Source organism: Felis catus, chromosome B4, assembly GCF_018350175.1.
Source record: "Felis catus isolate Fca126 chromosome B4, F.catus_Fca126_mat1.0, whole genome shotgun sequence".
Classification (NCBI taxonomy): Eukaryota; Metazoa; Chordata; class Mammalia; order Carnivora; family Felidae; genus Felis; species Felis catus.
Window position 1 is genome coordinate 5,426,709 of NC_058374.1, and position 17,740 is coordinate 5,444,448.

Here is a 17,740-nt window from a genome sequence, read left to right on the forward strand (position 1 = left end):
GCCGATTGTTTCCTTCACCATGCAGCAGCTTTTTATTTTGATGAGATCCCAGTAGTTCATTTTTGTTTTTGTTTCCCTTGCCTCTGGAGACGTGTTGAGTAAGAAGTTGCTGCGGCCAAGGTCAAAGAGGTTTTTGCATGCTTTCTCCTTGAGGATTTCTATGGCTTCCTGTCTTACATTCAGGTCTTTCCTCCATTTTGAGTTTATTTTTGTGTATGGTGTAAGAAAGTAGTCCAGGTTCATTTTTCTGCATGTTGCTGTCCAGTTTTCCCAGCACCACTTGCTGAAGCAACCATCTTTATTCCATTGGATACTCTTTCCTGCTTTGTCAAAGATTAGTTGGCCATATGTTTGTGGGTCCATTTCTGGGTTCTCTTTTCTGTTCCATGGATCTGAGTGTCTGTTTTTGTGCCAAGCTTGACATAACTTTTGAGACTGAATCCATGCCTAGTAGAAATGTGCCCAGATCTAGGTGCTACAGGAAGGAATATTAACTCAATGTCTAGAGCCATTGTGATTGAACTTGAATTTTCCCCACATGCTCTCTGTTGGTGACTTAAGTCCCAAGAGACACTCTTTCCACTTTACTGACAGGTATTTTTCAAGTTGTTTTAGTGTTTCTTTGTAGGATAGCCCCCTCTTCAGTCTCTTAATATTCTGATAACCTTGAATGTTTAAATGAAGCGTGTGTATTGCTCAGCAAAAATGCGGCCATCCACTTAGTGCTCATACTATTTTGTATACTAGCGAGACTCTTAAGTGGGAGTACATTGTTCAAGAAGAGGTAATGTCAAATAATTTCTTGATGAAATGCTCATCTATCTCCTTAGCTATGGAGCATGAAACTTGTGCTTTCTTGAGTATAATTGAGATCATTTATTATGAAAGAGTCAAGATTTACTGTAGATTTCTAACAGTTATAGTGTGGACGTGCTTTTCCTTCTGCTAACTGTAAAATTATTTTGTAAATATATTGCTGTTTGGAAAATGCTGACTTAAAGGGGAAACATTTTTAACCATAAATAGTTTTAGGTATAAAAATATATTAGCACACAGTCACTTCCTATTGTTTATTTTATTTTTTTAAGCATTTTTTTAAGTTTATTTATTTTGAGAGAGACAGAGAGAGTACAAGGGAGGAGGGGGTGCACAGAGAGAAGGAAGGAGAGAACCCCAAGCAGGCTCTGTACTGTCAACACAGAGCCCAATGAGGGGCTCAAGCTCATGAACCGAGAGATCGTGACCTGAGCCAAGATCGAGTCAGACACTTAGCCAACTGTGCTACCCAGGTGTCCATCCCCTCCTAGTGTTTATTTTAAACCATTGTCTCTATTCATAGCTTTGTTGAGAACAGTATTCCTCACACTGACAAATAGTGTTCTCTGACACATGTATTTTGGAAATACTGTGTTGGATGGGCTTTTTTTATTTTTCAAATTGTACTGTTTTTCACAGTTTTTAGTTTGTTGTGCATTGACCCTCAAAAATGTGGATATATGTAATATTCGTTACTTCTGCAATTTAAAACCTGTGTCTTCGTATTAACATCTTGTGGAATTGAAGAGTTGATAATCATAGAATGTTCATTTCCAAAGCTGTTTTATTTCTTTCACTGTAAGCAACCTATTTCTCAAACATTGAGCCTGAGAGCTTACTTAGATTTTTAAATATTATTTTGCCTTTTTAAAAATATGAAATACAAAGTTTCCCAAGTAGAAGTTTTAGAGGAATCCTGATTTGCATTTGAGCTAGCAGGGCACTTTATTTGTAAGACAGAGTTACAAAGACATAGGCTTCTCACTTTGAGTAACATGGCTAAAGCCATCATTTTAATTCTTACCCCTGGTGTTTTGCTATTCGAGCCTCTTAAGAATATCCATGTGCTATAACATTTGTACCCTGCTATGGAAGGAAAGAGTGAAACTGAGAAAAAGTAAAACAGTTGATCTGGATCATGGATGAGATGTACGAATTTCAGAATAGTCTTAAATGTTTCATCCTCTTTTCCTTCCGTGCTACGTACAGTCTTTCACTTTGGATACTAGGACATTTTGTTTATTAAAGCGTTTTGTTTATTAAAGCATTACTTAGGTAGTTGAAGTGGTAGGACAGTTGAGTCCAAATTAACTTGACTGAAATGTTTGTTTCCATTTCTATAATAGTTCAGTTTTTTAACTGTTGCTTATTAGTTACTTTTAACTAAAATTCCTGTTTTTCCTTTAGGTTTTGGACTTTAATGTAATCGGCAGGTTCTGGCAGAAGTAGGAAGCCGTAGTAATGGTTTATTTATCCTATATGACCAAAACTTCTAGTCCTTAGTTTGTACCTCCCCACCTCGACCTTGTTAAAGAGAATAGAAATAGAAGGGAGTAAACAGTTAAATGTTATGAGAACTCACTAGGCCCAGTTTTTGGCTAAAGTAAGGACTTGTAAAATCAAAAGTCATGAAGGCTCAATCCAGAGGATTATCGGGCCAAGTCAGTAACTCTGGATTAGGAGCCCTGCCTGTCAGAGGAGGGGCGGCGCAGAATCTCTGGGATAGCATGTGTCTGCGTAGGTTTTCTAAAAAGTAACAAAGTTTCATTTTGGGGACATGGAGAAAAGTAATTTCATAATATAACCCATAAGAAGTCAAGTTCAATAGACTTGTCTAGGCTCTGAGGAACCCCCAAAGATACAATGCTTTCTAATGTGTTTGTGGAGTGTGCACTATTAGGCCCCTTGAAAGGAACCCAGCAGGCTCACTTGGGGATTTGATGAGAAGACGGGAAGGGTAAGTGTCTCAAAATGTGGCTTACGTTTTAAAGAACTTCAGGATGAGAAACCTTGGTCTAAGTGATTGCTGACCACCACCTTGGCACTATCACATTTGGTGTGCTTGTCCCGGCGGTGGTTACAGCGCACAGCTTTAAACCAGAAGGCCCGAGGGATCCGGCAGAGTTTATTTTACTCTTGTATTGAAAGTAACTCACCCTCAGTAACTCACCTCTGTTTTAAAAACTTGTTTCAGCGTTTATTTATTTTTGAGAGAGATAGAGCTCGAGCTGGGGAGGGACAGAGAGAAGGAGACGCAGAATCTGAAGCAGGTTCCAGGGTCAGCACAGAGCCCAGTGCGGGGCTTGAACCCACGAACTGTGGGCTGAAGTTGGACGCCCAACCGACTGAGCCACCCAGCTGCCCCGCTCACCTCCGTTTAGATTATGTTCTTCCCGTGAGAGGTCTTTTAAGACAGTACAGGTACAGTCGCCAAGAACACATTGTCAATGTCTGCGTTCTCCAGGCAGGGACTAGATGATGTGTTCAGTGATATTTAGTGTGCCGCTTTAAACCCCATCCTTTGGTTATCTTAAACAGTTGCATTATTTTTGTTTGTGTTTTACAGTTTTTGAGACAGTGTCCTTGAGTTCAGACTCTCTCTTCCAGAGGGCAATTTCAATTCTTCATACTTCTTACTTGGACTCTGCATCTGAGCATGGTTTTCAGTACAGTCAAGTGACTTTGGTGAAAAATGACATTTTCTTAAATGAGGTGAGGTGCTTGGTACACACTGTGTCTGTGTGTTAGTTTTATTTTAGTTTTAAAGAAATAGACCCATCATTTTTGGTATATAAGCCTTGTTCTTCTCAGCTGTCACTTTCAAATGAGATAAGAAATCCTTGGAAGGTAATAAGAATGTATTCTAGGGAATAGAAAAAATAATAAATTTCATTAGTTTTTTAACAGGAGGAATTCAGATGATGCATTTTTAAAAATTAATTTGCAAGGCAAAATAAATGTTTATAGCATTCAATTATTCTCTCTTTATACAGTACAAAGCTTTTTACCAAGAAAAAAAAGCAAGTAATTATACTCAGGAAGAACTTAAAGAGACTTACGGATTTCTTCTGTTTGAAACTGAAAGTCAGGTAAGGGGGGTAGGTCATAGAACACTAATTTTGTGATATTAGTGTACAAAATTAATGATATCATTAAATATCGGTATTTCAGTTCTCTAAGATTTGTAAAATTACCAGTTCACCAGCCTTTTTTGTTACGTAATTTTGGTGGCAGTATAAATGATTGTGAAGGCTGGTTATGAAAGAGATTTGATTTCTACACCTTTTCACAGGCCCGCTTTAGTTTCATCTGCAATACACTGTCAGCTCGAGGTCAGATTTGCATGAATGCAGGTTTCTTAAGTATCAGTAATGCCTTTTTAAATTTTTTTTTCACCGTGTTTATTTATTTTTGGGACAGAGAGAGACAGAGCATGAACGGGGAAGGGGCAGAGAGAGAGGGAGACACAGAATCGGAAACAGGCTCCAGGCTCTGAGCCATCAGCCCAGAGCCTGACGCGGGGCTCGAACTCACGGACCGCGAGATCGTGACCTGGCTGAAGTCGGACGCTTAACCGACTGCACCACCCAGGCGCCCCTCAGTAATGCCTTTTGACGGGGTGAATGGATATTTCACCGTTCTGGATCATGGTTCACATAGATACTTTCTGTTTCTTATGGAGGCTTTTTCAAGTTTCAATTACATGGTGGGATAAGGTGAACACTTTCAGCAGTCAAGTTACTTGAAATTGGTTCATGATTGTCTTTGAAGATTGAACTTCCGTATTGTTTGTACCAAAACTTTGGGAGAAGGAAACTGCTATGTGGAGGGTGTGCCTCCAAAGATGTGTTTGGCTTCCTGGATACAGATTTAACAACACTAGAGATTTATAATTCAACTTAAGATAATTCAGTATTTTGATTGTGATTGTGATTGAAGAATAAAGGTAGATGCTTAAAAAATACTTAACGTTAGCATATACATAAGGATTATATAGTAATACCAGAAGAATTCATTTATTTGCTTAATCATCCACTTACAAATAAGAGACACTGAATTCATACTAAAAGGCATTTGGGGTTAACACATCTTCCAGTTTAGTGATTCCATAGCTATAATTGAAATCTGCAAGAGAGGACTTAATCTGTGAGCTTGTTCAATTTAGTTTTGCTGATGACATGTTTGTTAACAGAAACGGTAACATTTCATGAACTATTAACCAAACACAGTTACCTTGCATAAGCTTGCTTTGTGCTGTAAATACATGCTGTGTACACATTCCATATCTATTTGAAAGGTTCTGTTGTAGTGTTATTTCATTGTCTCTCTTAAGACTGATACGATAAGCAAAGTTCTGTCTTTTATTTATTTCAAGGCAAAGTTAGTATGTCAGCGTGGACTCTGTGTGGGCAGCGGTGCTCTTACTACTCTTGGTGACCCGGCCAAAGGTAAGTCTGTGAGAAAAAAGAATCTCTTTTACAGGATGAAGTGGGGTTTAATTAATTTCATGAGATACTTCTATTAAAAGTCAGTTTCATTAATGATATAAAAATCTTTAAAATCAGAGCTTTAAACAAATAAATGAGCTTTGAGTCTAAGAATTAAGAGTTTCCAATAGAGGTTACATATCAGAACTTTTTATATTTTTTTCTTTTCTTTCTCTTTCTTTCTTTCTTTCTTTCTTTCTTTCTTTCTTTCTTTCTTTCTATCTTTCTTTCTTTCTTTCTTCATGTTTTTATTTATTTTTGAGAGACAGAGCATGAATGGGAGGGGGCAGAGAGAGAAGGGGGGGAGACAGAATCCAAAGGAGGGTCCAGGGACTGAGCTGCCAGCACAGAACCCAACGCGGGGCTTGAACCCATGAACCACGAGATCGTGACCTGAGCTGAAGTTGGACGCTTAACCGACTGAGCCACCCAGGAGCTCCAGAACTTTTTTTTAAAAGGTTGATTGGACTAGAAAAGATACTGAAGGTATCTTCCAGCACCAAGAGATTAGTACAGTCATCCAGGACTAATGAGGATGTCCTCTAAACTATTATAGTGGCAGTAAGGAATAGAGAATAGATAGACCTGACCAAACTTGGCAACTGTGGAATGTGAGGAGTAAGAGAAAGAAATATTCAGATATAAAGTTGTAAACTTACACTACAGCAATATCGTTAATAGAAAAGAGGCACAGAAGGAGAAGACATTGTTAGGGAAGCCGAGGAGTTAAAAGAGAAAGGTAATCTTACAGTCAAGAATATGGATTAGCACTACATTTCTTTGAGCTTCAGTTTCCTCGTCTGTGAAATAGATAAAACTGTCTTTTAGATCTGTTGTGAGGATAGTGGGAGGCTATGTGACGTGCTTAGCTGGGAGCACATACCTGGTAAGCTCTCAGTAAATGGACACTACTTTCAGGAGTTGGATTTGAGAAATAATGAGATTTTCCTCAGTGTTTCTGGGAGATATCCTGCTGATGGTAAAAAAGTTGCTGGAAAAGGATTTAGAACTGGAGATTGGGGTTCACGGTGGCGGGGCTGGGTGTTAGTTGAAGTCAAAGATACCGTTACATGGGACAGTATCAGGAGGAGAAGGTGGCAAAGACCAGTCGGGACTGTTGGATCGTTGTGGGACCATCAGGTGGGGAGGGGAGAGGAGGGCAGCCGGGAGCAGCGTAGTGGAGGAACAGCTGGGGAGTGGAGTTTGACGGAAGCAGAAGGACCTAAGGAGAGCTATTCAGCTCTCTCAGATGCTAGCAGTGTGGGGATCAAGACTGAGATGATTGGGGACGTGGCCAGATTCCTGCTGACCTTTTCTTTCACAGAGCTTCACCGAGATAAAGTTCATATACCCCGCAACTCACCCAGAGTGTCCAGTTCAGCGATTTTTAATGTGTTCATAGAGTCGTGCTACCCACAGCACAGTCCGTTGTAGACCGTTTGCATCACCCAGGAAAGAAGTCCCGGGTCTGTTAGCAGTGACACCGCATCCCCCGCCACCACCAGCCCAGGCACCCACTCATCTGCTTTTCCCTCTGTGGATTTGCCTAGCGCAGACATTCCACCTAAATGGGACCCCATGTTACGTTGTACGACTTCTTGCCTCAGTTTAGTGTCTTCCGGGCTCCTCTGTGGTGTAGCTTGTACCGGCACTTTGTTTGCCTTTTGGCTGCATAATATCCCGTTGTAGGGTTCTACCTGTTTTCTTTATTCTTTGAGCACTTGAGGGACATTGGGTTGTTTCCACTTCTTGGCTGTTACGAAAAATGCTGCTGTGCACACTTACATCCACGTTTTTGTGTAGACATTTGTTTCCACTTCTCTTAGGCATAGACCCGGCAATGGAATTGCTGGGTTATGTGGTCACTCTGTGTAAAGCAACGTGTTTGAAAACTTGCATTCACATCTTCCAAAGACCATGAAAGGGAATGTATATTCTTAACCCCCGAAACATTTTACATAAAACCTTTTTTTCTTCTTACTCTTTTTCACCACCCCCTTTTCATTATAAAACATAATAACATAAGAAAAGTAGAGAGGACCATATAATACACCCATGCCCTAAGTTTAACAGAAAATGTTTTGCATTCTTCCCTTAATTTGGTTATACAATTTTGTTGTTGTTGGAGAATTTGAAAGTAAATACTTCAGCTTACATCCCTAAAACAATAAGGCCGGTTTTCTACATTACTATCATCCCATGATTATATTGTTTAAGATACAGGCTGGCTTCAGTAGGGTGGTAGAGTAGAAACTGGATGATTCCAACAAGTACATTTTCTTCTTGAACACGTACTTGGCTGGGTAATAAAATAACACTCCTGGCTGTGTGCATTTTAAAGTTTTTGCCTTGGGGCACCTGGGTGACTCAGTCAGGCTTCCGACTTCAGCTCAGGTCATGATCTCACAGTTCGTGAGTTGGAGCCCCACGTCGGGCTCTGTGCTGACAGCTCGGAGCCTGGAACCTGTTTCGGATTCTATGTCTCCCTCTCTCTCTGCCCCTCCCCAGCTCACACTCTGTCTCACTCAATAATAAATAAACATTAAAAAAAATAAAGTTTTTGGCTCACGTAGAAATGGATAGTTCTGTGTATAACAGTAATATTTTATATAATATTTTATATTAATGTAGTATTTTATAGTAAATCTTCCTGAGGACTGCTTCCTGTGGCTGCTGCATCCATGACCCAAGCCCACTGTCCCCGCTTAAGTGACTTACTCCTCAGTCATGTGGTTATTAGTAGGAAAAAAGGACTTGGCCCTGGAACCCAGCGCTGACCACAAGCTCATTACTCCCTCCAGCGTATCACAGTGCTCCCGCCTTGCATTGTCTTTGCGTTTCGAGAGATGCGGTTCAGGAGTCTCTGTGGGACCTGCTCTTTCCTCCCTATTCCCCTACCGCTGCCACATGGAGACTTTCCTCTCCTGTCTCATCTCTTACGGCAGCTTTCTGGTTGATCCTGATTCTCGTCTCTCCCCTCTTGAGACTCCGCCCTCTTTTAAGTGGCAGTCTGGGGGCACCCGGGTGGCTCCGTCCGTTAAGCATCCGACTTCGGCTCGGGTCATGATGTCACTGTTTGTGGGTTTAAGCCCCGCATCAGGCTCCACGCTGACAGTGCGGAGCCTGCTTGGGATTCTCTCTCTTCCTTTCTCTGTGCCCCTCCTCGACTCATGCTTTCTCTCTCTCTCTCTCTCTCTCGCTCTCGCTCTCTCTCTCTCTCTCTCAGAATAAACAAACTTAAAAAAAAAATGTAAGTGGCAGTCTGTTGCTGAACACCTTTGATGGGTCTCTGTTGCTTACAGCAAGCCCTACAAAGATCTCTACTGTTCAGTTCCAAGCTTCCTTTTCAGCCTCAAGCTTCTCGGGCTTTCTCCCCTGCTCCCCACACCATGGCCCCACTGTCCTAAACAATTTATAATCTTTTATGTTTCCATACTTTTGTTCACTCTGTTCTCTGAGAATTTCACTCGTCTGTTGAAAGAACTCCTTTTCTAAACAAATACATTGCTTATTTCCATTTCTTTGTGTCCTCAAATACAGCATGTGTCTGACAGTTAAGTACTTCCTGTATGTTGGGCTGTGATGTGGCTTCAATGGTGAAGAACACAAACGTACCTCCTGCCTTTCTGGAAGTTTCACACATTAGCAGAATAAGCTGCTTGAAGGCAGGAACTTGTTTTATTTCCTTTGGTGTCACTGCTGCCTAGCACATACCTGCTATCTAGTAAACCTCAGCACTTATTATTATATGAGTACTTACTGAGATGTTTTGTAAAAAAATAACTTGAGAATCAGATTACTGTAGGCCTTTCCACGGAATGATTGCCTGGGGAAAAAAATAAACTTAGAATTTACCAAGAATGTGATTGGTTCATCCCTCTTTAATTATTGTACCCAACTAGAAAATTCGTTGTCCGTCAGATAAATTCTATCTTGTCGTAGCTCTCATGTTTCCATACTTTTAGAATATCTCCAATAGTTTTTAAAAGGTAAGCAGTTTTGGAACAGTTTAATGTTGACTTTTATTTGTCTTTTTAGTTACAGGTAGCCCTTACATGTGAAATGTATATGAGTAAACAGTCCTTTTAAAGTGTGAATTAATCTATATCTTATACTTTTATAGGTGTGTATATTTCCAAATATTCAGACTATCTTCACGCAAGACCATGGTATCATGGGAAGTCTGGTTATGTTGTAATTTTTAACCTAATTAAGGTAAAGCCCAAATGCGCTTCTATATAATTTTTCTTTCAAAAACTAAAGGTTATCAGTCTGTGATAATGTTCTTTGCAGATCATTTGCTAAACATAGTGGTCATTGAAGACAGCTATCCAAATTCAGAAAAGATTACTGCTATTTTTGCTTTCCTCTAAAGACAAAGCTTTTTTTGTTCCTTTGATAGATCATCTATGAATATGTTTTAAAAAAAAAAAATTCAAAATAATACAAAAGGTATTCAGTGAAAAGCCTTCTCTCACCCTGGCCCACAGTGCCTCTTTTTAAATATTAAATAACAGGGGGCGCCTGGGTGGCGCAGTCGGTTAAGCGTCCGACTTCAGCCAGGTCACGATCTTGCGGTCCGTGAGTTCGAGCCCCGCATCAGGCTCTGGGCTGATGGCTCAGAGCCTGGAGCCTGTTTCCGATTCTGTGTCTCCCTCTCTCTCTGCCCCTCCCCCGTTCATGCTCTGTCTCTCTCTGTCCCAAAAATAAATTAAAAAAAAAAACGTTGAAAAAAAAAAATTTAATATTAAATAACAGGACACCAGTAGCAGCTTATAAAACATTGTGATTCCAGTTACAAGAGATGAATTTAGAAGGGAACTTTCGTTTTTTGGTTTAAATTGTCGAAATAAGAGAGGCTGTTTCCTCGATCCCTAAAACATCCAGACCCTGTTCACAGCTTTATGTGGCATCTATAACTGCTGATCTCAGAAATTCTTCAACACCCTTACATAGTTCAGTACAAGTGAATAGCATGATTAGAAAGTTCACTTGGGTAGATCCAAGGCAAACTTGATTTTAGTGCTTGGTGGGCTTTGTGAGGACACATTGTGTGGTCTCGTTTTGTTGTTTTTGCTTTCATTGTAGCTTTCTTACTATCTTGAGTTCTTGGATTATAAACACTACTGACGTGTCTTTTTAAGTGTGAATCCTTCTTATTCCAAAGTGTGTCCCCAAGAACTGGCAAGCAGGTAGCATCCCCTGGGGCATAGTCCCCGCTTACCCTCCCTCGTCCACCCGCTCCGCGGCAGAGGGTGCCGGCTGCCGTCGGGGGTGTGTTTATGTCTGCTGTGCTTTGCCCTGGACTTCTTGGCCCTGTGCCCTCCTGTTGCTGGACATGCTGTTCAGTGTTTGTGCTCTCAGTTCTTCCTTTACTGCTCAAAAGTCAGCCATGTCCGACGCCATAAAATGTTTGAGGGGGAGACAGTACAGGCTGTGATTGCTCACTGAGAAGTGCTGTCTATATGCTTTGGCTTATTATTATGGCCCCTGACTGTTCTGTAAATGAAGAAGCAGGACCTTAACATCAAAAAAAAAAAAAAAAAAAGTAAATTCTTTTTGTAAAGATAAAAATAAAAGTTGCCTATAACTTTACCTCATTTGGTATATACTTTGTGTATTTTTCCACATATGTCATTATATTATTTACAAAAGCTTTTAAAATTACTGTATGATATTTCATTGTATATATGGTAACTTTGATTGCCTTTTTTTTTTTTTTTTTTTTTTTACTTTTTCTGAAAGACCTATAAGAAAGAAATCTATTATAGGAAATACTATCAACTGTTCAGTAATTGGGGCCAATGACCTGCTAAACACTTTACTGCATATCTGCTCCTTGCTAATTTACTGAGTCCCAGCATAGTAGAAATATCTTGATGTGTATTAAATTATAATTGATAACTTAATACTTCAGTTTGAAAACTCATCCTGTGAAAGTTTGGATTTTTTTTGTCATCTTTTATGTTACAGTCATTGACTGAGCTAATCTATTCGGTTGGTAGGCTATATAATTTTTCTTTTAGAGAAATGGTTCACTTAAATTTGGGGTGATTCATGTCCTTCTTTCGTGTTGAGATAAAAACTATGGTTATTTACCTCAGAAATATGCCCAGGTATACCAGATTTTTAAATACAGTGTTAAGAGGCTTATGGATAACGAAAACAATTGTTGGCCTTAACGTCATCTTCTAAGAGCCATAGTTCTTAACAATCTGTTTGAAACACGTCCACATCCTCATTAGGCTACTTTTAAATGAATCCTAGAATAAGATTATTGCCATTTAGAGACATCTGATTAGTCTTAATATTTTCATTCTAGGGAAAAGTCAAGTTTGTGTCTGAGAATTATACAACTAACTATACTAGCCCATCTTCTGGCTATGATTGCCACGTGGCTGCAAATACTAACAAGGTTTCTCACAAGACGAGTCATTTTCGCGCATTTGAACTGAGTCAGGTATAGTCACCGGGGAGTAAATCGTTCCCAGGATACATTTCTGAATCTGATGTGTTAAATGGCAGGACTGGGTGGAGTTGAGATGAACTTGGTGCCTATGGAGTTCCATAGTGCTACCCTGATAATCCTTATTTCTCTTCTTTCAGTATTACCTCTATGAACTTTCAGGCAGCACTGTTATTGAGCGGCCCAGGCAGATCTGTCCTTATGTTATTGTAGCTTTTCAGTACAGGGAACCTAAAAAGATGGCAGCATCAGCTCATGAAAGCATGTAAGTAATTGTGCACATACTTTGTTTTACTGGATCTGTTTCGTTTGCTCTTATAAAAATACCTTTTCTTTTTCCCTAGATTTGAACTCAGTGAAAATGGTAAGAAATTATTTAATTAGTTCTTTTGGTTTTTTTTCAGTAAATGTTTTTGTTCATAAGTAATCAGTTTCTTTTTTTACTCATTTCTTAAAGCTCTTACCCCTTTGTGGCAAGGCAAATTAATTATTCAAGGCTGTCTGCTGTGTGATGTCAGTCTTTGGTCCTCTTACGGTACAGCTGTTCCAGCCCAACTGTAAGTATTGAGTTTGTGTCCTTTACTAATGTTTGTCTCTTTTTTTCTTAATTATCATTTTGAGGTCTTGTTTGTTGGTACTGGTGTGAAATGAAGCAGTTGTACTTGGTGTCAGATTAGAGTACATTTGGGTAGATGTACGGAGCACAGGCAACCTAAATTCAGATCTAAATTCCAACCTTGGCTTTGAAATAGTTTTATAATCTTTGACAGGCCACTTTTGAAATTTTAATATCTTTATCCATTCATAGGAATATGACTTCACAGGCTAAACTGAATTGATACTAGATGTTTGACTTTCCCCAAGAAAGAGATTGGATTTGTCTAGATAGCAGGTGCAACAGATTATAGGCACTTATGCTATTGTTGAGTCTTTATTAAGAATTACAGTATCTGATTTTCTGATTATCCCATGATTTTCCTAGACTCCTATTAAGTGGAGTAGCTATTACATGTAGTTACATTACAATGAATTATTTTCGTCTGGGGCACTGTGAAGGGCATCCTATGAAATCTTTTTATTTAATCTGTTCTTAGTTAACCCCCAAAACTATTGAAAGATAGACATATTTTATTGAAATATGAAGTGAAAACAGGTGTGCTGTCAGAATTAATTTTCTTTCTATTGACCTGTTTTAAGAAGAGGGAGGAGTGAGGGGGGTATTAGAACCCAGAGAGTACAGTAAGAATTCTGGAAATAAATGGGAGAGACGGGAAGGTTCTTTGTCACTATGGAATGCAGTTAACCTATGTAGAGAGAAGTGGTCAGAACAATGACCTAAATGGTCCAAGTTAACGTCACCAACAGTGGAATAAGTATCATGTGCTTCCTGATGGGATGCAAGGAGAATGACATAGTGCCACTTGTGTGGTTTTTCTGCTGTCCTAATCAGCAGGAAACATCAGACATACCCAGATTGAGGGGCATTCTGCAAAATACATGGTCTGTGTTCTTGAAAAAATACCAAACCCATTAAAGATAAAGAAAGACCAAGAGACTCGCCAGATTGAAGGTGATTAAAGAGACATAACTAAATGGATTGTGTCATTCTGGATTGGATCCTGGACCGGGGGGGGAAATGTTTTGTTACAAAGCCCCACAGTGAGACATTTGGCAAACTTTGAATAAGGTGTGTGGGCTAAATAATGGTACTATATCATTGTTAATTTCTTGATTTTATTAATTGTTTTGTGGTTGCATAAGGAAATGTCCTTTTTTAAGGACACACACACTCAGAAGTATTTAGGGGCAAGGGGGGCATTTATAAGTCCAGAAGTATTTGAAAATGAGTTTTAAAGAAGGAAACAGTTGGGGAAAATGGTGCAAAAGTCTGGATGAGGTTCATTCTGTGGCACAGTGTGGTGAACCAGTCCACTATTGTCCAAAGTCGCCAATTCTCACATAGTATAACGTTTAGAAAATTCTCATCCCAGGATGCGTAATTCTTCCATTCATGTGGATGTTTGGCTTCATCTCAGAAACACACGCATTCAGAAAATGTGAATGTATTTGCCGACGTGGTCTGTGGGGTTCTGTATTTAAAAATCTGCAGTATTTATATATGTGCATATTACCTGACTGGGATTTTATCAATTTAAGGGCTTTCTTGTTTTGATATTTTTGCTTGCATTTATATTAGAAAATCAAAAATTATGAAGATGTAGTTTAAGTGTTTATTAGATTGCATGATATTGTTGTTTTGTTTTTTAGACCACATGAACTAGATTTTAAGTATGTAATGACAATCTCATCTTTGAAAAAAAGACTACCAGAAGCTGCCTTTCGAAAACAGAATTACTTGGAGCAAAAAGGTCTGTTCACATGTAATGATACATTGCACATCCTGGGCTTTATTCCACTGATTTTTATCTATCATGCACACACGCATACACACACTGTTGAGTTTTGGCCCTAAGCAATTCTCAAAAGGACCTTTCATGAAAGTTGTAGGGTTGCTATGTGATTGAGTTCCTTGGAAGCCAACTAGAAACTCTGAAAGGTAGTTTATCTAAGGTGGCAAAGACTAGATTTACTATAGAACACTGAGGGCATTAAGCAGAAAGATGCTTACAAATAGTTGGAACCACATGACAATGCCTTTCAAGGAGAACAGAGGTTTTGCGGTGGTGGTTTTTACTTATTTATGTACTTCTAACTGAAGAAAAACAGCAGAAAACACAAGAAGGAAATTTCCTGGTCATTTAGATTGATTCATGGAACATTGATGTTTATATTATTTGTATAGTATTTTTTTTGGTCTTGTCAAATACTGTAGTAGAGTCAGTGTTAATGAAAGCGTTGTTTCCAAATGCTTTATACAGTAACTTCTTATTAAGGAGTTTTGTAACAAAGACCATTGAATGATGAATGTTGTTTTAAGAGTATTCCTAGCTCTTCTTTCATCTTTTCAACATCTAAAATGGATAAATTGGTTACTAAAATGGCATTTTAAAAAATTGTCCTGTTTTTCTGATTTTCTCCACAGTCTGTTGCCAAGATATGTGCTTCAGGATGTATGAGGTGGAACTGTCAAACAAACAAGGGGAAAAAATAGATAAGCTAATAGAATACATTAAAAATAAGCAACTGGTAAGGCTCATCAGTTTAAAATGTAATTACTATTTTTGCCTTGCATTAAGAAATCGATAGCTAATTATTAGTTGGCTGTGCCTAGAGTGAATCATTTTAGTTTGCTGAAAGGATTTTCATCACTTAATATTTATTGACTAACATCTTCATCCCTTTTTGTGCCTCGGTGAACTCTCGTGTCTCGTTAGTCTGTTTATACTCCTGATTTTAAAAATAATAGGACAGTTTTTCCCAAATCCTTTTTTGTTGTTGTTTTTGTTTTATGACAGAGGAATTGAGTAGATCCCTAGGGTGTCTGAATTAATCAAAGTACCACTTGTGAGATACTTCTTTACAAGTGATGTGTGTTGATCTATAGCTATATGAGGGAAAAAAAATCAAAAGCTAGTGCCCCTACTGTTTCCATATTGTAGAAAGTAAGACACTAATGAGAAGCATATAACAATCTGAAGACTTCTCTCCATTTTATTTTATTTTATTAAAAAAATTTTTGTAAACATTTATTTATTATTGAAAGACAGAGACAGAACATGAGCATGGGAGAGGTAGAGAGAGGGGGAGACACAAAATCCGAAGCAGGCTCCAGGCTTTCAGCTGTCACCACAAAGCCCTACATGGGGCTTGAACTTACAAACCACGAAATCATGACCTAAGCCGAAGTTGGACGCTTAACCAACTGAGCCACCCAGGCGCCCTAAAGGCTTCTCTCCGTTTTAGAGATCACAACCAACAAATACCACAGAAATATGAACACTTATTAGAGAGTACTATGAAAAACTATATGCCAACAAACTGGACAATCTGGAAGAAATGGACAAATACCTAGACATTCCCACACTACCAAAACTCAAACAGGAAGAAATAGAAAATTTGAACAGATCTATAACCGGCAAAGAAATTGAATCAGTTATCAAAAATCTCCCAACAAGTAAGAGTCCTAGGCCAGATAGCATCCCAGGGGAATTCTACCAGACATTTAAAGAAAGTTAATTCCTATTCTTCTGAAACTATTCCAAAAAATAGAAATGGAAGGAAAGCTTCCAGACTCATTCTATGAAGTCAGCATTACCTTGATTCCCAAACCAGACAAAGACCCCACTAAAGAGGAGAATTACAGGCCAATATCACTAATGAACATGGATGCAGAAATTCTCAACAAGATACTAGCAAATTGAATTCAACAGTATATTAAAAGAATTATTCACCATGATCAAATGGGATTTATTCCTGGGCTACAGGGCTGGTTCATTATTCACAAATCAATCAATTAACGTGATACATCACATTAATAGAAGAAAGGAAAAAAAACCATATGCTGCTGTCACGAGATGCCAAAAAAGCATTTGACAAAATACAGCATCCTTTCTTAATAAAAACTCTCAAGAGTTTTTCTCAAGAAAAGTTGGGATAGAAGGAACATACCTGAACAACATAAAGGCCGTATATGAAAGGCCCACAGCTAATATCATCCTCAATGGGGAAAAAATGAGAGAGAGCTTTCCTCCTGAGATCAGGAACACAACAGGGATGTCCACTCCCACCACTGTTGTTTAACAGTGTTGGAAGTCCTAGCCTCAGCAATCAGACAACAAAATGAAATAAAATACATCCAAATTGGCAAAGAAGAAGTCAAACTTTCACTCTTTGCAGATGGCATTATACTCTACATGGAAAACCCAAAAGATTCCACCAAAAAACTGCTAGAGCTGATACAGGAATTCAACAAAGTCACAGGATATAAAATCAATGTACAGAAATCAGTCGCATTTCTATACACCAATAATGAGGCAACAAAGATATCAGGGAATTGATCCCATCTATAGTTGCATCAAAAACCATAAAATACCTCGGAATAAACCTAACCAAAGAGGTAAAAGATCTATACACTGAAAACTTTAGGAAGCTTTTGAAGGAAATTGAAGATGACACAAAGAAATGGAAAAACATTCCATGCTCATGGATGGAAGAAAAAATATTGTTAAAATGTCGATACTACCCAAAGCAGTCTACACATTAAATGCAATCCCAATCAAAATAGCACCAGCATTCTTCACAGAACAGAACAAACAAACCTCTAATTTGTATGGAACCACAGAGACCATGAATAGCCAAAGTAATATTGGGGAAAAAAAAAAAAAAAAAGCCAAAGCTGGAAGCATCACAGTCCTGACTTCAAGCTGTATTACAAAGCCGTAATCAAGACAGTATGGTATTGGCACAAAAACAGATATATAGATCAATGGAATAGAATAGAGAACCCAGAAATGGACCTACAAACATATGTCCAGCTAATGTTCAACAAAGCAGGAAAGAGTATCCAATGGAAACATGTCTCTTTAGCAAATGGTGCTGGGAGAACTGAACAGCAACATGAAGAAGAATGAAACTGGACCACTTTGTTACACTGTACACAAAAATAAATTCAAAATGGATGAAAGACCTAAATATAAGACAAGAAACCATCAAAATCCTAAGGAGAAAACAGGCAACAACCGCTTTGAACTTGGCCACGGCAACTTCTTACTTGACACGTCTCCGAAGGCAAGGGAAGTAAAAGCAAAAATGAATTATTGGGATTTCATCAAGATAAAAAAAGAAGCTTCCGCACAGCAAAGGAAACAGTCAGCAAAACTAAAAGGCAACCGATAGAATGGGAGAAGATATTTGCAAATGACATATCAGATAAAGGGTTAGTATCCAAAATCTATAAAGAACTTATCATACATTAGAAAAAAAAAAAAAAAAAAAACTTCTCAAACTCAACATCCGAAAAACCAATAATCCAGTGAAGAAATGGGCAGAAGACATGAAAAGCCACTTTTCC

General features: G+C 38.6%; 1 protein-coding gene across 13 annotated transcripts in view; it reads left to right on the plus strand.

Annotated features, from left to right (window-relative positions):
* The window catches only part of TASOR2 (transcription activation suppressor family member 2), an 80,647-nt gene that overhangs the window by 23,804 nt on the left and 39,103 nt on the right, over positions 1 to 17,740 (plus strand). For 7 of the 13 annotated variants that reach the window (XM_019833889.2, XM_019833890.3, XM_045060826.1 and 4 more), the window contains 10 exons: positions 3,383 to 3,528; positions 3,810 to 3,905; positions 5,192 to 5,264; positions 9,427 to 9,518; positions 11,626 to 11,763; positions 11,910 to 12,034; positions 12,114 to 12,133; positions 12,227 to 12,326; positions 14,038 to 14,138; positions 14,813 to 14,916. In XM_019833889.2, the coding sequence (XP_019689448.2) occupies positions 3,383 to 3,528; positions 3,810 to 3,905; positions 5,192 to 5,264; positions 9,427 to 9,518; positions 11,626 to 11,763; positions 11,910 to 12,034; positions 12,114 to 12,133; positions 12,227 to 12,326; positions 14,038 to 14,138; positions 14,813 to 14,916 (995 nt within the window). The remainder of the gene's footprint in view (positions 1 to 3,382; positions 3,529 to 3,809; positions 3,906 to 5,191; positions 5,265 to 9,426; positions 9,519 to 11,625; positions 11,764 to 11,909; positions 12,035 to 12,113; positions 12,134 to 12,226; positions 12,327 to 14,037; positions 14,139 to 14,812; positions 14,917 to 17,740) is intronic. The other 6 variants (XM_045060828.1, XM_045060831.1, XM_045060830.1 and 3 more) reach the window with 3 other exon arrangements.